The sequence below is a fragment of the Pomacea canaliculata genome, linkage group LG10, assembly GCF_003073045.1.
Source record: "Pomacea canaliculata isolate SZHN2017 linkage group LG10, ASM307304v1, whole genome shotgun sequence".
Taxonomy (NCBI): domain Eukaryota; kingdom Metazoa; phylum Mollusca; class Gastropoda; order Architaenioglossa; family Ampullariidae; genus Pomacea; species Pomacea canaliculata.
This window is the reverse complement of record NC_037599.1, coordinates 6,288,592-6,309,730: the sequence shown is the minus strand read 5'-3', so window position 1 is coordinate 6,309,730 and position 21,139 is coordinate 6,288,592. Positions and strand designations below refer to the sequence as shown.

Sequence of the window (21,139 nt, the reverse complement as noted above, 5' to 3'; positions counted from 1 at the left end):
TTCTAGGCCAACAGGCAGGGAAGAAAAATAGGAAAAAAAAAAAAGAAAACAGGAAAGGGATGACAAACAGTAAACAAGATGCTTGCCAGTCGTTCGTTCTTGCTGCCTTGTGCGTCACTGCACGAAGTACCCAACATTTTCAACACCTCAGCACCTCGGCTTACTTTTTGCTTGCACTTTTCCTCCATCCTTCTCAAGGACACAGGTTATACCGACTGCGCGTGAGGCTGCCAGGCTGCGGTGATTCCAGACAAGACAATACAACTGCTGCTGAATCAGGTGACAAAACAAGTTCACCCTCATTCCCCTGCCCCACCCTGTTCACGGGGGCTAGAGCGTAGTTCCTGCTATGCTGGATGTGTGTCGTTCTCTAACACAAGCTTATACTAACAACCCGCTAGCGGCCACATCTTGGAGGAGTTGTATACATGTATATACATGCAACAATCTTCAGTCTGAAATCAGTGCCAGACGGAGGATAGTAACTGATCCTCCTAGCCATGACGATGGCTATGATAACGATTACAAAATCATGGAACGTCCCACGAGGAAAATGTTTTGAGGACAAGAAAATATTCCCTCGAATATTTTGTTTATTCATCGATTCATCTGGATACAAATCAATCGATCGCACTAGCTGCTGGTTTGCTATACCCACCCCCCTCCACCAAAAAAAATCAAACCCAACCAAAACACATACATCACCACCACCACCACCAGTCCTAGAACTATAGTCTAACTACAATGGTAATGGAAATAACCTTAGTGCTGACTTGCTTTTAAAGGCTTCTCCAGCCGCCTGGGGGAGCGGTATTGCCGTTATAATTTTCTAGTGGAGGCAAAACACGTGCATGCCTCTCTGTGACTTCCTAGCAACCAGTTACCCCCTTCCCACATGTTTTCAGCTAAGCTACACCCGTACCTGCAAGATATATACTCGCTACCTAGATGAGGACCTTCAAAACAGCTGCAGACATCTTCCGAGCCAACCGTAACATACAGGAAGGTGGGGAGGGTGAGGAAGTGTGTGTATGTGTGTATGTGTGTGTGGGGGGGTGAAGACTCCGAGTTACATGACTTGGCAGCAAAGCATTAGCGCTGAATGAGCACAGCTGTGTGCCGACAACTCGGTCGAATGCTTCTCCTTCCTAAACAACTCTTTGATTACATCAGACGAGAGATCATGCAAAAGGGAGGATGGAATCGCGCTGAAAACAGGCGATGGAAGGAAAAATAAATGAATAAAAAAATTGTGTGTGTGAGACAGAGAGAGAGAGCGCGAAGGAGTGAGCTTTTTGCTAATTACAGTTTTACTCTTTCTCGAATTTTCTTTGCGCTACACGGGTATCAAACCGGCGCGCCTCTCAATTCGGACTCCAGCGTTCTACCCACCTGGCTCTCCGCTGCCAAGCATGATCTTCCTCCAGCTTCCATCCAGCACGGACATGCACAGGTGGACTGCTGTCTGCCGAGACCAACGAATGTGACTAAACCGGAAGCTTTGTACAAACCTGCCTCGTTCTAGTAGCTAACTGGAAATTAAAAAAAAAATCGTGTGCCAGCAGTCCAGTAATACAAGCTCGTGGATCCAGCGACTCCTAGCGGCCTATTGCACAACTAGCAGTACATCACCAATTCTTGTGTAACACAAGCGAGCACTTACATCACGACATATAACTGTCAGTCACACCTCATGTTGCCAATCAATCTCGTGACCCAGCGATGAAATTCTGGGCCATCTAAACGACAAGAGTGCGCACACCGAGGAAACCGTTCAGGCCTCTCTTGCCACTTGCTCGGATACACCTTAGGTTCCATGCACACCCATCCGCACCGTCTCCTCCAAGTCCTCCCTGCGAACATCTTCTGAAGCCTGGGCAGAAGCCCACTGAGTGCTCCTGCCCTTAAAGAACTCGGTGCTCTAGCAGACGGGTGACCCCTAGAGGAAGGTCGCACGTGCCCTCTCCTGTTTAAAGACGTGCCGACACGAGTGTGAGGCAAAAAGGCCGGTCGCGATAGCGCGACATTCAACAAATGTCTGTCAAGATCAATGCATGTAGCAGTCTCTCTCTCTCTCAGACCCACCGACGATCGACGGTTTTGCCAGCACCGCAATCGCACACAGAAAGGTTGAGGTCTTTAAAGCTTCATCTCTTATGGCAGCAATGTTTCTCTTATCTCAGTCTTTCGCCGTCCTACCATCATTACAAAAAAAATTTAGCCGTCCTACCATCAATATAAAAAAAAACAAAACCCACACACAAAAAACAACAACAACAACAAACAATAAAATCCCGTGCCAAAATGAAAAAAAAAAAAAAAGCTTTGTTGCACTCCAGAACTTCTTACATTCAGCTCGACCTTCAACTCACTTTCGACTTTCTCTCCCACCACCTCCAACCCCAGCCCCTAACGATCTCCTTGCTCACTGATCTTCTACATTTTCATTTTCGTAGCAAACGAGTAAATTCGCATCGCATCATTTTTTTTTCTTCGCGATGTTCCGTTGCACGGTCAAGCAAAAAATCCGATTGGAAATGTTTTGTTGTTTAAAATGCAATACTGGTCTACCCATCCGGGTTCACGGCCCCGTTACCATGTTGCCAGTCAGCCGTGGCCAACAGCAGGTCGTGACCTTTACTCCCATGACGCAGTTGTATCTAATATAATAGTTGTATCTAATACAATGTAGTTCATAATCTGACGGGACCGCCAGATGTGCCACCCGAATGCAGGAGCACATCGCGCTCATCTCAGAACATCAACTCGGGCTCTTAGGGGGTGGGAGTGGGGAACAGGAGAAGCAAGACCAAAGCTATAGTTAAAAAGTATTGTGACGAGGTGACGTGGCCCCTGGCGCCATCTCCAGCCACCTTTTGTGTGCCACAACTGTTTCTTAGGCCGTTAAAAAAAGACGATGCTTGTCTGCTAGTTAGGAAGCACCCGTGATAGAAACTGGCAGAAACTTCTAGAGCTCCTAGCCTGACTTTATTTACAGTACAGAAATGTTCACAATGACTAGACGACTTTCTAATCAACTGTAGCTGCACTTGCTAACACTAATTAAAAATAGCAATAAGCCATCAACATGGCAGCGACTGTTCTCCCGAGACTGTAAGTCACACTCGCAGCCTTACACAACACTAAAGGACCATTCATCAACTTTAGTAAATGCTCACCCAGCTGATAGCACACACCCAAGGGTTGGACATGCTGGCTTATCACAGTAAACACTGGGGGGCATGTTTCAAGATGATGTTCTTATGACATTGCACAACACTAAAAAAAATATGTTCTAATGCCACTGCCAACCAACAGCCATGTTTTATGAGGATGTTCTAATGCCATTTTAAATCACAAAAAAATCTGATTTAAAAAATATTGTTTCATGACGATGATTTTAAACTGCTATTTCAAACCACCATAATCGTATCTTCAGACGGTGTTCAAACCAAAAAACTTTAATTCAGCCTGTGAGCAGTTACCCACCAAAATCCGTCAGCTCGCAAAAACTAGCAATGAACTCACGGCCTCTCCCCTTCTCTTTCTATGAATAACCACCTCGGAATGACCCATTGATAGGGCGTGTGAAGTAGGACTATATCGAGAGGAAGACTGGCAGACTGCACACATAAAAGTTTGAACAAAAAACGTGGGAAAAAATTTGAGAAAAAAAATGTGGGGAAAATAAGCTACTAAATTCTTCTCAGCTAGTTCATTTTCAAAGGACACAATCTCTCTTCTGCCCACATTTTCCTTTTCTTGACTGTTATGATAGCTATCCCCATGAACTTGGCCTTCACAGTAAGTACAAGTAAGCGTTTGAGCGATGTTTCTCGATCGTGTAAGAAACTGCGTAAAACAGACTTAAAAACAACCGTAAAAATCCTTAGGAGGCTTCGAGCTGTTCCAACGGGAGCTTAACTGGACAATGACAGAGTTGAGGGTGAGGTTGAGTGTCTGTGATGTTATTGACCTAGGAATTGCTGTGTATTTTTTGTTTGTGAGCACGAAACCGGACTGCTAGAAGTGTTTTGCAGGTCGATTGAGCTAACATCCACATGGCCGAGGGTCACTGTAAAGACCGGTTGATCCCGACTAAGCCAACAATGAAATTGCGGCGTGTGTTTGACATGGAATAGGTCAACATGTATTCAGTTGATGCTGTTGAATTGAACACACAATCAAAACTTCTCTATCCATTCGTAAAAGTTCTCAAACCTCAGGGACAAGGGGTTTGCCGAGCAGACAGCTGTGTGGACGCGTACAGAGTTTCGCTCAGGTATATGAATGTTTTATAATAAATTAAAAACGCTAATTTGAAAATAATTTAGCACTCGGGGTAGCATCTCTCAGCCACAATTACTAACGAACTTACCACACTCTGATGTAAAACTCTGACGCCACCTTTAACTAGCATTCATGAGAATTAATCTTGGGGGGAAACTACAAACACCACCCAGGGGTCAAAGATGAGTGTCATAAAACTGAAAACACAGAAAATCATCCGCCAGTAAACAATGGACAACACAAAAGTCATTGCTTCAATCGGCCACAGTTTTTAAAAGAGAAACGTTGTTTGTTGCAAACCCGAAGTGCAGGCGCCCCCGGGAAATAGGTACACAGTTCATATAAACTTAACAATTTTAACATGCACAATGTTCTTCATTAATGTTATTGTAAAGAACACTTGAGGGTGGCAAGAGCGGAAGTAGCCTGTTCGCACAATCAGTGACTAACAGCCTTTTCATTTCTTCCATTCCAACACCAATTTCTTGCTTCTTGCTTTTCTGGTATTTTTTATGAGGCAGGAGGAATGATTAAGGCGAACCAAAACTTTCATCGAACAGCAATATCCGTTACATTCTAACGCTCGGACACACTCTTCTCGGCGACTAAAATTAGAAAAGGATGACGCTCAAGTTCACTTTATTTCTAGAAGATGCTCTCTCGCCCGCCAGCGCTTTCATCTGGCCGCCGCATTCGTCCCTTCGTTCAGCATGCACACCGCATAGTTCCCTCTTGTCTGCACCACGTGCTTGTAAGCTTAGACAGGACGTGGCGGGTGCATACCACGGCGATGCACGTTACAGGTGCAGGTAGTCGACCCTCGCTAACAACCTCGCATGTCACAGCGCGGTCAACCACCTTCGGTGCACTAGGTAGTGGGCGATGGATGAGGGTAGGGTCTGGGAGGATCAAAGCAAAGGGACGTGTAACTACTTCCCACAAAAAAAAAAAAAACAGAAACAAGTGATGCTTGTTTTCACAACAGTGTGCTCTTACTTCTGCAGCCTCCGAAGACATTTCGGCAACACCTGACAATTCTGAAGGGCGGACACAACGAGACTTGCAGGAGAAAGCAATCGACAAGAGGGAAAAAAGTACAGAAAAAGGCGCTGAGAGACAACAGGAATGACAAGCGGTCGGAGAGAATGAGGAAGGGGGGTGTGAAAGAGGGTCTGAAGCGTGCGAAGAAATACCATCTTCGACAAACCAATTTGCTACCTACATGCCGCGTCATTACTCTTTTTATGAACGACTGCATACCCTGACGACACAGCCAGAGACGAAGGCGAGGTTCGAACTCACGCCCCACAATCTTCGCGGTCATGGTGACAAGCGCGTGATCGCTACACCAATGGGCCGCCCCATGAAGCCCGGAATCGATACTGGTAGGCCATCCCCATCATGCAAGAATACACATTTATTTGTTTGTTTGTGTGTGTGGTCTATCACAAGTCTTTAAGCCTGAGACCATAGCTGACACAGTGAGCCGGGCGATTCACATTTGTCCAGATCCCCATTTCCGCGCAGGTGACTTGTCAAAGTTCATGATTTAAATGTTTGCTTGATAAAGAAACTAACCACGTCTCGTCTTTCACACAAAATCTCGTTTCGAGTTTTTTGTTCTCCTTCCAGCAATATGCCGACCTGATAAACATTCGCCGAACGAATGCCATCTCTGCTTACACAAGGACAAAGCTGTTTGGGGATTATTTTGTAAGAGACCCGAGCAGCAAAAAAACTGCCAGAATAATCACTCCTTGAGTATGTTCGCATGTCATAAGTAACCAAAGACGAAAGTCTGCCATTATTTTTATTTCCCCAAGCCTAACAATGCAGGTATATATAAAGATTATATCTAAAAATTCAACTAACGAAAATAGCATTCGCCAAACGTACTGCTTGCTAGATGATATGCAGAACTTCAGTGAGGTAAGTCACCCCAGCCTGGCCACAATTCTAGTTAAATAATCTACCAGAGAAAAGGACTCTAGTCAGGATAAAATATTTTGTCGTGTGTGCGTTTCCAAGGAATAGTCGATAAATCACTCTCCGCCAAATATGTTTATAAAAGTGGAGGGCGAGGTGTCAAAATGCAAACGATGGAGGTATGAAAACTCAATAATTTAAGGAAAGACATAGGAATGCTCACCCAAGTCAGGTACTTAGTTGTTAAGTGAAATACAGGTATCCTTATCTATATTCTTAGAAACATGTAGCGAGGAAGTTTTTTTTAAGTGGTTGTTCAAAGGCTCCGGAAACAGAGGGATGGGTTCTGCGTGGCGCCGTCAGTATCTAGACACGGTAAACCTCTCCCAGTCCGCCGCCGCAGCCCCTAAGGTTAGAATTTATTACTTTTGGCACATGACAGTCTGATTCTTGCTCTGGTTCACCTTTGCCTTTAAAGTGCTTTTGAACATTGCGCGAGCTAACATTTCAAATTTTCGGAAGTGTTTAAGGAGAATATTTACCGCCTCCATCGTTACCCCTCTTTCTCCTAACTTCACTCTTTTTCCATAGCTAGATGCTTTCCCTTCTTCCTAGTCATGCACCTCCACAGGCAAATCAACAAGCTTAAAATAGTTCTTGACTGCATTGCTTGCAGGAGGCTCACCTCAGTCAAGGCGTGCAGCTGCCCTTCGTGAACACAAACCCCCATGAACCTGCAACACAGGCAAAAATATATTAAGTCTCTTTTCCTTCAAAAATTTCCCTGCGGTTCCCCTGCGCTTCCCTTGCCCCCATTAGAGCAAGAAGGATGCTTTGGGTAATGCCCGAATGATTTGTTGGCGAGGAAAAAAAAAGGATACAGATGAAAATAAACTTTTATAAGCGCGCGCATAAAGAATAAAAGAAGAGGGGGATTAAAAAAAAGCAAACGAAGACACGTCAATAATTGAATGAATGAAAAAATAAAAAGAGAAGCTAGAAAACTCAAAGACAAAAACAAAAACCGGAGATGAAACCATTCGTTGTAAGGAAAAAAGTTGCGTCTGTTTGTCCGTCGGTCTCTTTCGATAAATGAACTTGAGAGAGAAAGAGAGAGAGAGAGAAAAAAAAGACAGAGAGTACAAGGAAAAAGTTTGATCAGCATATTCTTTTGTTTCCATGCAATTATATTTTGAAATATTCTCTATCACATAATATTTTCAGGCATAGGTATACCAAGAAAAAAGTTATTTAAACATTCTAAAAACAGGTTTTCTTCTGAAAACCAAAGACTTTGTGAAAAGAAGATCGCTAACACTTCAGCTTAAAGACGAAACAGCGCTGACAAACTTGATCTTATGCAAACAAAGTGTTATGAAATAAAATTTATTTGTGTCAACCTGGGGTCGTATGCATGAAGCGAAAGTAAATGGTCGTCCCGGGTAAATCAAGGGCAAGCAAGTTCAAAGCTACGTCCACACTCCATGGATGTTGCCTTACTTCTGGGACCATCGCTGGCAAAGATGCACTGGGATAAATTAACAAAGTAATATCCTCGAGGTGTGGACAGTGCATCGTTAATACGGAGACAATACGTTACCCCATTCTACCCATGGGTAACGACTTACCCTCACTTCATGAATACGACCCCTTCGTATTTCGTAACTCTGATGGTTTGGCTCCTGTGGAGTTCAGCCAAGAGACAGGATACCCCGACCTATGCCTGTTACTAATGTTTCTCCTGTATTCCCTTTCCATACGTATGCAGATCTCGTGCAGGTCTTTTGGCGGATGGCACCCCATCCTCTCTCTTAAACAAACGCACAAACACCCGCTCTCACACGCACACACCAAAGCCTCATCCTTGACTCCCACATGCACAATACACTGGCTATCTGCCAGGTAGGACAGCCCGCTAAATGCCCGTGTCTCCCTCGAGAAGGACAGAAGGCGAAGTGCAGCCCATCTTTAAAGGCCGCGACTGGAGTGCAGGCAGGAATGGAGAACAGCCACATAACACGAGATGAGTACCATCAGTCTACAGTCTACATGATGGAGCTCAAGCGCAGGTGGTGGTGGTTGTAGGGGAGAAATACTTGAGCTGTTAGAACTGTCCTACGGGGAGGGAAAGGTAGGAATGTTGGGATGGATGAAAGGGTCGAGAAAGGGGATAAAGAACTGGCTTAAAACAGTACAATGAGATGATAAGTCTGGTATATTAAGGCAGAGAAATCTGAGAAGATAACTTCGGCATGATGTGGCAGAGAAGCGAATGAAAATAAAGCACAAAAGGATAAAAGAATGATATTCGCTCTCTCTGTTATATGAATTCCTTAAGAAATATTTAATTAGTTCCGACTGCTGCTAAGCACATATGTAAGGCCACTACAGCACAGAACTATTGTAAGCACGCGCGTTCGCAGACAAACATGTTATCAATGCTGTCAGGTTAGGCCAGCAATTAAGATATGTTGAAGTACAAATGACAAGTACAGAAATGTAAGTGAGAAATATTAGACTATATCTCGTTTCGCTATTACACGACTATTAGGCACGTTCCTATTACCCCATTTTCCTCAGCCATGATGTGTACAATTATTCGGGATTTTAAGAACAGTGTGCACACAAAATACATACGATTCAGTGCACATGCGAAATTTCTCCCAAAACTGGACACACGATAAAAACCGGGTGTCAGAAATGAATCAGTATAAAAGGACATATTTATTTTTACACACGGGTACACCACTGACGCAAGGTCTCAGGCTTCCACTTGCCAGAGATGATGTCATCAGGTTTCACCCGCTAGCAAGCATGCACGCGCAAGGACCATGGGCCGGGGGGCAACAACATGTCGGCCTGCACCCCGTTGCCAATTAGATCATGCTGGCGGCCTCTGCCGACAAGCGAGCAGGCAAAGGGCGACGGATTGGTTCCGAGGTTCACAAACACAATTAACACAAGGAGGGAAGTAGGGGAGCTGTCTGAAGAAAGAGCAGCTGGAGGGAGTGAGTGTTCGCCAACCGAATGCGAATTCCTGTCCGCAAAGTAAAGCCACGTCAGCAGTTAATGCGATGAATGCTCGTAGGAGGCGAGGGTAGTATCCAGGTGGGTTGGTGGGATGGATGGAGGGAAAGGGGGTCGAGAAGGCTGAAGCAGTGTACAATGTAGAAAGTAGAATGCATCAAGTTGGACGTGGGTACAATAATGCACACCCCTCTCCGCGAAACTTGATCCCACATCCTCCCAATCGTTTCGTTTCCCGCAGAGAATGTTTTGGACGCATCTGTAATGTATATCAGAAAACCTATTTTCCCCGATGCTTAAAAAATAACCCTATTTAGTTGAGTGTAATTGCGCACTTGCGAAAATGCAAATGGTTATCAGCTTTTCGATGTCGGGCCAACTCTACGCGTTCTTTTCACATTGTTGTGCGGGTGAGACATCTTACAAGAAGCGTAACTAATGTTATAAATACTTCCGTGTACTAAATCAAGACTGGAAATGACTGGCCCGAAATCTCTTGTATCATCCCAGCACAGCTACAGTTGACTGTGCCCGCTAGTTTCCTGAGAGTATGCTTATTATGACATGTGTTTAACATATCGCCTTCTTGTCACAACCCATCTCACCCAGTCGCCTTCTTGTCACAGCCCATCTCACCCAGTCGCCTTCTTGTCACAGCCCATCTCACCCAGTCGCCTTCTTGTCACAGCCCATCTCACCCAGTCGCCTTCTTGTCACAACCCATCTCACCCAGTCGCCTTCTTGTCACAACCCATCTCACCCAGTCGCCTTCTTGTCACAGCCCATCTCACCCAGTCGCCTTCTTGTCACAACCCATCTCACCCAGTCGCCTTCTTGTCACAGCCCATCTCACCCAGTCGCCTTCTTGTCACAAGCCATCTCACCCAGTCGCCTTCTTGTCTCAATCTTCTTATCCCATCTAGTCTCAGTGCCATCTAGTCGCCTACTTATCTTATTCTGCTTTTCTGTAGTCGCCTTTGTTTTAAGGCATTCTAGTCTTCTCCGTTGTCATGTTATGTCATTTTCATCATATAGTTTTACACTGAGTCTATTTCTGGTCATTTTGTTCTGTTTACCATAATCACTGACCCATACTCGCTGCACTTCATTGTCATTTCGGCCTATTTCCTATGTCTCTGCCCGTAAACAAGGACTGACCCTGACAGCCGAATGGCTGAATGGGAACAGACACAACTGATGTAGGAGCCTGATGGACTGTAGACATTAGACATTAAATTTTCTTCATTTACCCCTTGAGGATGAAAAGTTGGTAGTATACACAAAACTCAGTTCACCTAACCATTTTCTCATACAAATCTTGTGCAATGCTCAAGAAAGTAACTGTAAGGCAGTCTCTGTGGAGTTGTGACGGTGAGAGGAGGGGAAGGTGGTAAGATAACTCTTTATTTATCCCAGAGGGCAATTAAAGGAAGCACGACAACAATACCACAACCTACTCATATCCGCTGCACTCCAATACATTCATGGTTCAGTGTGTGGAACAGTGGAAGGGTCAGGTTAGGATTTCCCTTCCTTCCATGCTCACTCGTGTCGGCCGTCGCGGCTCATGTGACCTGCTCAGTGTACTAAAAATATTTCCTGTTATGTCCACTCACATCCGCAAATGCTTCCTGTAGTCCGACACCAGTTGTTCATTATGTGTACCTAGTCCTAGGCCTTGTTGACCCAAAATATACAAGTACATGTAAATGATATCTCTCTCTCACATACACAGATTGGCGCTCCCAACTTGACTAAACCTAAAGATGTATTTGTCCAAGGCGGCTCTCTTTTTCCAGACACCTGATAAAATTCGATACAGATGTTATTGATGTTCACAACTGTTTTCGGACTAATCGCCAATTATCTCAATATCTCGACGAGTTCGTGGTGCGCAGTGAAATCGCCCAAAATTCTCGTAGGCAAAACCTACAGCTGTTGTTTTTATTATTCTTGATGCGTAAAAACCACGCAACGTCTAGAAGAAAAATACTTCCTAATCCGGGTACCCCCAGTCCTTTTCAACAACAGCATGCATAAACCCGTTCTATTTTTGTTTGCATTTTTTCAAACATTGTTTACAATGATACAGTAAGAGATGGAAGGGAGAAGGATGTGTTTAAGTCTGTGCTAAAGAAGCTCTGAGCCACGGCAAAATTTAGCAAAATTTACAATAAGATCTCCGTATGGCGAGACGAAAGAAAACTTTAGAAAGTTCCAACAAGAAAAACAAATTGCTGGCGCGGGAGGGACACAGAAAAAGTCCAGTAAACAAGGGATTAAAGCAGCAATAAAACTTAAAAAATGCGATGCACACTCCACAGCGCTGTTATTGCGTTTGTGCACACCTCCGGCCGACCAGCACACTCAATTCTTCTGTCCATCTACCTGCCAGCCATCTCAAACAACTCCTACCGATTCAATTTCAAGAAAGGATGATGAAGCTTCGATTTTACTCAGCAAAAGACGTGAATCTGCCTCTGGTCTGTGACCCACCGTCAGGGTCATGTCACGTGGACTAGCGCCACGACGTGACCGTTGACCCTCCAACGCCAGTCCTCGCCAGTCTCTCAACACACGCTGAGCTTCTCATTACAACGTCTGCCCCGTGAAATATGAGGACCTGCCCTCAATTCTAACAAAAACATCCGCCAAAAGCCATGGAGTGAGCGTAAGTAGGTCGTGGCCGTGATTGTCTTCCGTTCAGCCGCTAACTCGGTAAACAAAATATATGCCAAGTGTCGCGAGATATCAGGCACTTGAACTGTTCAATCAGTTGTGGGAAGGTTCTCATGGTCGCATACATGCCCGCAAACTCAGCACACACGTTCATCTGTAAGTCCTGTCCCGTCTTAACACGGACTTATACTTCACAAGCATGCACGCACCTTCTCTCTCATTTATATACACACGCCCGCACTTATGTACAGGTGGATGTGGTGAAAACTGATGGGATCGTAGCTCTGACAGCTATGGACACAGGTTTACACGCATGTGATAACACCTAACTTAATATTGTGTCTCTGATCTCAACTCTATACCTAGTCGTACATGTTAAATACAAAACACTGACAATACGCATGATAATCAAAATCAAATCGGAAATACTTCTTTCGGACACAAAAGCTATGGCGTGTGGTGTGAACTAAAAATCATCGTGCATGTGAGTCATAATGTTATATACAAGAGCAACATAAGAAAAAACAAAACCCAACTCTTCCTGGTGTTTAAATTACAGCACGAGTCTCAGTTATCCCTCCTGAAATAATACATGTAAAGAGACGGATATCTGTACGATTTATATGCAATGCCTAGAAATAATAAATGCGAACATTTAGACATCTGTAAGTATTATTATAATGTCTTGCATCATTACCATACACGGAATGGTTTCTAAGCAATGTTGAAAAATAACCCAAATTATCGAACAGCAGGGAGAAATATATCTGTTAATCAATAATTTACTGCTTCCGCGTTGTCAATAGCTCACAATCAGTTGGTTCTAGATTTATCTGCTGGCCGGTCATAAGTACTCTTCATTCAAACGGAAATGAATACTCTCGTTGACCGAGGAAGTGAGTGATAGACAGAACGTGTTTAAGTGTGTTGAGTAAGCGAGTATGAGCGAGCGGCGGAGAAAGTGAGTGTGAACACAAGTGTGTTTGTTGTTACTTATTAGCATCGATTTCAAACGATCGCCGACTTCTCTCGCAACTTATGTACCTACAGCCTAGTGCAGACCTGGGCAAACGCCGGCCCGCGGGCCGGATCCGGCCCGCCTCCTGTCTCTGACCGGCCCGCCCGCTGGCCGCCCACCAGTAAATATACTATATATACAGTATTGGGTAAAACTGAGTTAACTATATTAGTCCGGCCCTCTAGAACCATCCCAGTTTCTCATCCGGCCCCTTGGGAAAATTAATTGCCCACCCCTGGCCTAGTGGCTACACATCCAGGAACCTTTATCGTCTGTACAGCATACACTCTCACTCTTGCCTGTAGCTCAAGACCGTAAATCCGAGAGATGAAAATCTAAAAGCTACGACCTTATTTATTCCTAATTATGCTACTACAACGCGTTTGGTGGTAGCCTCTGGCTCTGGGGAAAGGGGGAGTTCACAGACAAATGACTGGCACCTCAACATATCCGTTAGCCTCTGTACCCACGTTCAGTTCGATCACGTGACTCTGACGCGAGCTGACACAGGACAGCGTGGGCGGCGGCTACCAGCACATCCACAAGCAAACCACACAGCCACATCGATCCTCCTGTCTCCGGCCAAAGCCAGGCTGCTCATATTCCTCCCTCAACCACCCCGTTTTCGGCTTAATAAAGATCATGCCGAATGCTCCGCGATGTTCACAGATGTTTGGTGGCTACTGGCTCACTACATCTGCTCTCTGAACTACAGCGAAATGCGGGCAGCCGTCTATGAACGCGTTCTGCACCTGTCATCAACCCCAGGCGCACAATGCTGCTGGAGCGAGGAAGATATTCGCCACGTCAGTCTAGTGTTATGCCAACCGCTCTGGTTGTTGTTTGCTAGGCGAGGGGTATAAGACTCCATCGCATAATTTTCATGTTTCTGCGCCATTTTATAATGGATCATAGAAAAATAATAATGATGCTTCGGCACAAAACAGCTAGGTTGAATTAATATTATCTATCATTCGCTCTCTCCACTGGCTGCCAGTCGTGGACTGTATACCCTACAAACTTTCCACTTAGACTTACTCTGCCGTTTCTCGCACTGTTCCTCGGTACCTTTCAGAACTCACTTCCACCTGTACACCCTCACGACCTCTTCGCTCATCTTTGGACACCAAGCTTCTAAGAGTCCCACTAGCTCCGACAAAGATGTATAGACAAAGGTCTTTTTCCTATCAAGCCCCATCAACTTGCAACGGATTACCCATCAGTCTTCGACACCTGATTCTCTTACCACCTTAAGTCTAAACTTTAGATGCATCTTTTCAGAACGACGACTTCACTGTGACCCTGTCCTGACCCTGAGCGTGCATAACTTGTCTGTAATTGACTTTGTGTATGTGAGAATGTTGTAGAAGTGTGTATGTCTAATGTATGCGATTACAGGTACTTGATAATTCAGTCTGTATATTGTGTAGAGCGCTCTGAGCAAATCATTGGAAAAGCGCTATATAAATCCTCATTATTATTATTCAAATTTACAAACCAAATACAGTCTACGAAATTAGCATATGCGAAAGGCGTGTTGCTAAAAATTGGGTTAGGATCACACAAGCATTTGGGTGTACACACACAGAGAGGAGAAACGGAGACTGAGAAAATACGCACAGAAGGAGCGAAGTGCACCCGACTTGCCAGGGGTACACACAACTACCGCGAAAGAGATTAGGTCAGCAAGTTCATTGAAGTGTCGACTGACCCGTCAGAAAGGGAAGTAAAGCGGGTCAGCCTTCCCTGTCCAGCATGTGGCAACCACTTGGATAAGAAAGTTTCGAATTTTTCTTTTTTTTAAAAAAAAAAAAAAAACCCGTTCATATTCTTCTGCAGTATTTCCCGTGTTGTACTGTGGCGACAGTGAATGGCTGAGTGTAAGGCAGTATATGTGGCGCACAAGTTAGGACTAAATACAAGATGAAGTCGTCTGTATTCAGCAACAGCACAACAATGTTCCCAACACCTGCTTTTTCGACAACTGACATTTTCTGAGCCTCATTTGACAGGTATGCTAGCTTACCTATACTATAGCATACAGCGCAGGCGATTGGCTTGTTCACCAAGATGACGTCACCCGCAGGCCGTTGTGGCATCTACACATCTATACAGGTAAGCTGTCGCGTTGTTTATGATCAAGTTCTCGAAACCATTTTTTTTTTTTTTTTACTGTGCTTAAGGCGTTAATTAATACTATGGGACTTGATAGCGCAATATGATTTTTGACTTTCCGTTTGGTCTTTGACGGTTTCAACCGCCACTGGACAAGACGTGTTAGTGTAAGTGGTCTTCTACAAAATAAATTAATAACACACTTCCCTACCCTGTAAGATGAGCTCAGTGTGGTTTACACAAAAGATTTAGTTCCAAAACGAACTAAGTTCAAAGCAAAGAAGGAGACAGGAGATCTTGAAGGGACGATGTGTTGCATAAATATATATTAGATATCTAACTGTTCGCATGAAGAAAAGGAAGAAAGTGAAAAGAGATAACCCTATCAAATCAAGAATCAGAACCGAATTACAGCACAAAAACAAAATGTAAAGATGTTGGCTACTGTGGTGTGTAAACAGCTTATTTTCACCTTTACTGATACAAGTATTTAGCTGTATATTTACCCCAGATTGTACTTTTACTGATACAACTATGTATATCTATACCTGTTTCTCTGCATATCTTTGTTCCAATTATTTCGTATATCATTGTTTACCTACTTCGTTTATGGGACAAGAACTGATGTTGCTGCTGTGGTCACTCTATTCTCTCCTTCCTACCTGGCATGCTACGAAGCTGTCTCTACTGTCACCGAAATTGTATCAACGGCATCCCGGCGGTCGACTCTGTCTCTACCGAATACTGAGAGCTAAATTTCAGACCAAGCATGCCTACTGATGTCTCCACCTGTGTGGTCTTCCGTTCCTTAATGGGTTTACTTTTCCGGGTAAATGGCCCCTCTGTTACACATGCGAGTCGGGTGGGAGGGCGTACAAGCTACCCCTTCTCCCTTTTAATGAGAGGAAGACTCGGCGACTTGGAGAGCAGAGCACTGAGTCTTCTGTAATGGTTGTTGAGAACAAGTCCTTTGCTCTTAAACTTTATCACCACAAATGAGCGCCTCAATATTCATCATAACAGAGTTTGTGTGTGTGTTGGGGACTAGCAGCAAATTTCGGTGACCGCATTAGCCTCACGGTCACCAGCGGCTGCCATGTTGTGAGGTTGTTTACCGAAGATCGTCCACTGTAACAAACATGTCCAAGTGGATTCACTGGTCTGGTATGGCGGCGGTCCAATACCTCTTGTGACAGAGCGTTACTGTCTGGCTTCCCTCTTGACAAAGGTCCACTCTCCTCCACTTTTCCAGCAACTCCCAATCTGCGCGCTTGTATCCGTTTGTTTGCAATTGTGCGCGTGTGATTATGTTGATGAGTGTATTTGTGTGAATAAGTCAATCTGTGCAGTAAAGGTTTGAGCACCTTCTATGAGTCCAATTTGATGAAGGTATGGTGGCAGAGTTGGGTAGGACTGAGGGGTGTGTGTATGGTGGTGGTGGTGGGGACTGAAAACAAACACACACATCAAGCAAACCGTGGGTGCGTGTATGAGAAGGCTAATCGATACCCGCTAATGTACCGACGACCATGCCAGGGGCTGCCTGCCAAACCCGTATCTGGAGGAAGGCCAGCAGGCGAGGCTGCCCTTGTCGATAGATGGATGCTAACGCCAAAAAGCGCCAACGCCGACACGAGATATGCGCCGCCATCGTTGAAGATCCAGAACATCAGCCATCCTCGATACTACACAGTCTGGGGCACAAAAGCACACAAACTTTCGCGAAAAAGATATTTTCGATCAGGCGCGACGCCGCGGTAGGTAACTGTCGGCATGTCGAGAGATACATTACATTCCCGCCCCCTCTTTAGCAGCCCGCCCTCTCACTGCCATCGATCGTCGAACATGATAATGCCCACCTTCCCTTTCTGCTTACCAAACGGAAAAAGGATGCTACGCAGAGAGTGTGGAAAAGGGGAGAGGGAGGTGCAGTTGCAGTGCGCTTGCTTGTTTTGCCAAACAATAGGTGTCAAAAACATCTGCGTCTGTTCTTGATGTCACAGGCCCCTATTAATAAAAAAAAGCCCGGTTTTCACAGGGCACCAGTCAGCCAGCGAGCCACTTTGGCATCAATGCCGTTGCAGGAGGTTGGTGGTGCAACTATGGCAACTATGAAATCCATGCATTTACAGGTGCTTGATGGTGCAGCTATGTAATTTCTGTAATTTCAGGTGCTCTGAATTTTGCAGCACCAGATGCTTGGTGCTCAGGTTGGAGGTGCTCAGAGGGGCAACTATGGCAGTAGAGGCTGCATGGTGATGACACTATTACACCATTGTTATTGCTGTTTCTTGGTGGAGCAACTATGACACCACTGCAGCTGTTGGTACTTTGTGATCTAACTACAGCATACTGCAGTTAAAAGTTCTGGGTGGTGAAACTATTGCAAGGCTGCAGTTCTGGGTGTTTGGCAGTCCAGTGCAGGTATCACTGCCTATTGTTGCAGTGGCAGTTCAAAAAGGTTGAAGCCAGTCTGCTCCCACTTCAATGACATCAAGCTCCCTCTCTGCTCATAAATGACTCTACCTATTGTTGACTACCCCCCCCCCACTCAACCTCCCGCCAAAGTGCAAAAACCGATAAAAATGTAAATAAACGCAAGAACAGACCAACATGAAGAAACCTGCCTCCTTTGAAGCTCAGTACAAGCTAGCTCAAAACTACCTTTTCTGCCACAAAACTTCGTTGTTGGAACTGGTTTCATGACTGTTCAATGCACTAAACTGCCATGTATAAACTGAGAAAAAAATCTTGAAGCTTTCAAATGCAAATGTTGCAGGTAAAGACTCAGCTATTTAGTCATTTGTTTTGTGCATAACTATCAACAAAGAGCAAAAGGTAGGGCTAAGAGAAAAAAGGAAACTACTACTAAAAAAACATCAAGAAGAAAAGAAGAAACAAGAAACAAGGATGTAAGCCATGCATCCAGTAATGGAATGTAGTAAGCAGAAAGTATGTTGTCATGTTAAGGAAACAAAATTCAGTCAAGGTAAAGATCTCCTAGGGGGTCTGGTCAAAGGCCTCCGTCATCTAAAAGGCAGGACAAAGAAAAGAAACAAGACAGATAAAGAAGGAAACAATGATAGTGTTGGATTAAGTTGATGTGAGCCTGCAATTTCAATGGCTTGCTGACCTGAGAATGTTGGGATGTGAGAGACGGTTCAGGAGCTGAACCTCCCGTAGCATGTTATGACGGTTGCTGGTCATCGTGTTCATTTTTAAGGCCATCACCTGTCCTGTGGTACGGTGTGTCACCTGCACAACCAATTTAAAATATCTATTTTCTATGTTCAGTTTCTGACCAAGTCCAAACTATTATCCTAAAAACTTCATTTTGAATTAGATATAATAGAAAAATTTTAGTATTTCAGTCTAACTATAAAGATTAGTGAAAAACATTTCCTAAATAAAAGTGCATGGTATATCAAAAAGCTGAAACTAGGCATTAACATGTATGTATGTAACAATTAATATTAACTTAAACATTTTATTATAGCATAATGCTAGAACAGTAGAGCATCCTACTCCAAAATCAAAGTTCACCTAATCACAAATACACATGGAAGTTAAAACAGTAAAACCACTTATATTAAGATAAAGACATATGAACAGAGGTCTTTCTCCGACCAAGCCCCTTCAACTTGGAATGAATTACCCGAATTTTATCTGCTCATTATCTATTTATGAGCATGTGCTATGCCAACCACTCTTCAAAAGTAAGGCATGAAGTACTAACAGCCTGTAACTAGGTTTTGACACTGCTATCTCTACTTTTTGTAAAAACAAGAAAACAGCACTCTAACATTGCACCACATCACCCATATAACAAGTTTTCAAAAGTTTGGGAAACTACTATTGATAAATGAACTACTCAGTTGTGATTAATGGACATGATTTGTCTTTTATCTGTGAATGCTACAGTCATTTGATTATACTTGAATTTCAAGCAGGGTTATCTACTAGTTCAATGAGAATCTTTGCAGTGCAAATTCGTTGCAAATACTCTTCCCTTTCTCTAACAGTCTAGTCTGTTTTCATTAAAAGTGGTTTGTCCAATGACAAAACAATGAACATAAGTTCAAAACATCATTTTTACACTTACCATTTACCAGTATGGACATGTCCTGTGTATAAATGTGCTTTGTTTACATACCTGGTATGCTGGTAATGACAGGCTGCCACAAAAATAACTGTTTGTCTTTATACCGAAATAGTATTTCAGAAGAATAGAGTAAAAGGGTGGTGGAGGGAATCAACATAATAAAGACACTAGAATTTCCATATCATTCTCATCCAGTTCTTTTAAATAAATATGTCTGAATAAGAAAAAGTAGACATAACAATTTCTATGACTGTAATACAATGTGAAAGGGACAGTCCTGAACTGCAGCACCATGTTTTAGTGTTGTTTCCCCTTAATTCTATTACTTTTTGTGCTTGTTCAATTTTTAAGACACATATAGGGTTATCATTTGGTTGTCTTTTTTAAATTTTAAGTTGCAAGAGTGTGACATGTTTGTACAAACAGCATACTGTCTTAGAATTAAGGAGACAGAGGAGTGTTTTTCATAGCATACTCTTAATGTTTCTTCAAGCAAGCCTCAACATGGTTCTCATTTCACCTATAAATCCTACCTGCACACCTATTTGTTCTTTATTATGAGGGCTGATATGCTCAGCATAGTATTGATGCCAGTCTACAGTTTTGAAACCTGCAATAGTCATGATGGTCGGCGCTTAGAATTTGTAGCAAATTCTGATTGCGACGCTTAAATTTCACTGAAACATGCTCTTACCTTAAACACCTCTGAAAAAAAGCCGGCACCAATTTTCTCGCATATGAAATCGTCCAGTCTCGTTAAAGCCGAAACTGCGTGTCGGAGTGCTTGACACGATGACTTGGGGGAAGTCTCGTCGTTTGGTGAAGGTTCTCTTGTCCTGTCCACTGGACGATCCTGGACAGGTCGTGTAGCTGGATACACATTACATGTTATCGTACGACTGCGTCGAAGCGTTGACCGCTTTGTTGAAGACGAAGTTTTATCCATTTCAGCTGTCATTGTTGGTCGATAATATTTACATCTGGCGAACAATCGCAGCTTTGAACATCACGACTGACGCCAAACACGTTAGTGCATCCATGTAACCAAACTTCAAACAAGCAAGAAACTGACTTCGGTACGAAAAGAGGTTCAGTCAATCCTATCCGAGCATCAACCAGTTTGTGATGGAAAAAGAATGTGTACAAGCTCAATGGCATGTTGTTGATTGGGACTGCATAAGTTCAACCTGCCACAGAAATCATAGCTGGTCCCCACAATAGTGAATGGAATGGATAGCAATTTCCTTCCCCGTGCACAGACTCCATGAAATTTCCCGAAGAGCGGTTATATCCTTTCACGGGGGTTGACTGTGTGGGCGATACATGGGGAGTAAACAAACTCTCTTACCCGCCCAAAGCCGGTAAACCGACGAATCGCTATTCGTCTCTTGCTTCTCAGGCTGCACACACGGAAGACGAATGTTTTGGTGGAGTGCATGATGGGATATTCTCAAACTGGGTCACGACTCCTTCGCCTCCGTGCACAGAATTGTTATCCGTGCCTGTCTGTTTATGGTGAAGAGTGAGAAAATAAAATTGACACCCGCCCACACATACAGAGAAAAAAAAAAACTCCCCGAAGTTTCTAAATACTAGAATATATTCATGAAAAATGTAGCAATAAATCATTGAACGAAAGATCGTTTTTGATGGAGTCCACGCTTGCAGTACTTTTTCAAGTTTCTTGATTCACTTTATCCCTTATATAAATTATTCAGATGTCAAATGACACTTTTATGCACGAAATTACTTGGAACATGTCATAGTATTTTGGCTTCATGAACAGAGATAGTGCTTAGAGCAAAGATTTCGCATTACTGAAAAAATGTTGAAAAGGATGCAAATAAGTACATGAAACAATAAAAAGGGAAGAAATTTTAATGTGGATCTAATTATTTACTTACCACTTTATATTTTTTTAAATGTATAGATTAACTCTTGAAATATTGCCTATCACTTACTTTTTTTTTTAATCAACTACA

At 43.6% G+C, this 21,139-nt stretch overlaps 1 protein-coding gene across 2 annotated transcripts in view; it reads right to left on the bottom strand.

The window, feature by feature from the left end:
- LOC112573822 (dual specificity testis-specific protein kinase 2-like) overlaps positions 1–20,629 on the bottom strand; it is a 37,502-nt gene extending 16,873 nt beyond the window's left edge. For both annotated transcript variants that reach the window (XR_003101280.1, XM_025254453.1), the window contains exons 1-3: positions 19,852–20,629; positions 18,189–18,310; positions 6,902–6,950 (exon numbers count right to left, since the gene is read on the bottom strand). Coding sequence is in view for 1 of the 2 variants with exons in the window: in XM_025254453.1 (XP_025110238.1) it covers positions 6,902–6,950; positions 18,189–18,310; positions 19,852–20,115 (435 nt within the window). In the remaining variant the exon portion in view is untranslated. The remainder of the gene's footprint in view (positions 1–6,901; positions 6,951–18,188; positions 18,311–19,851) is intronic.
- Between the last annotated feature and the right edge of the window lie 510 nt (positions 20,630–21,139).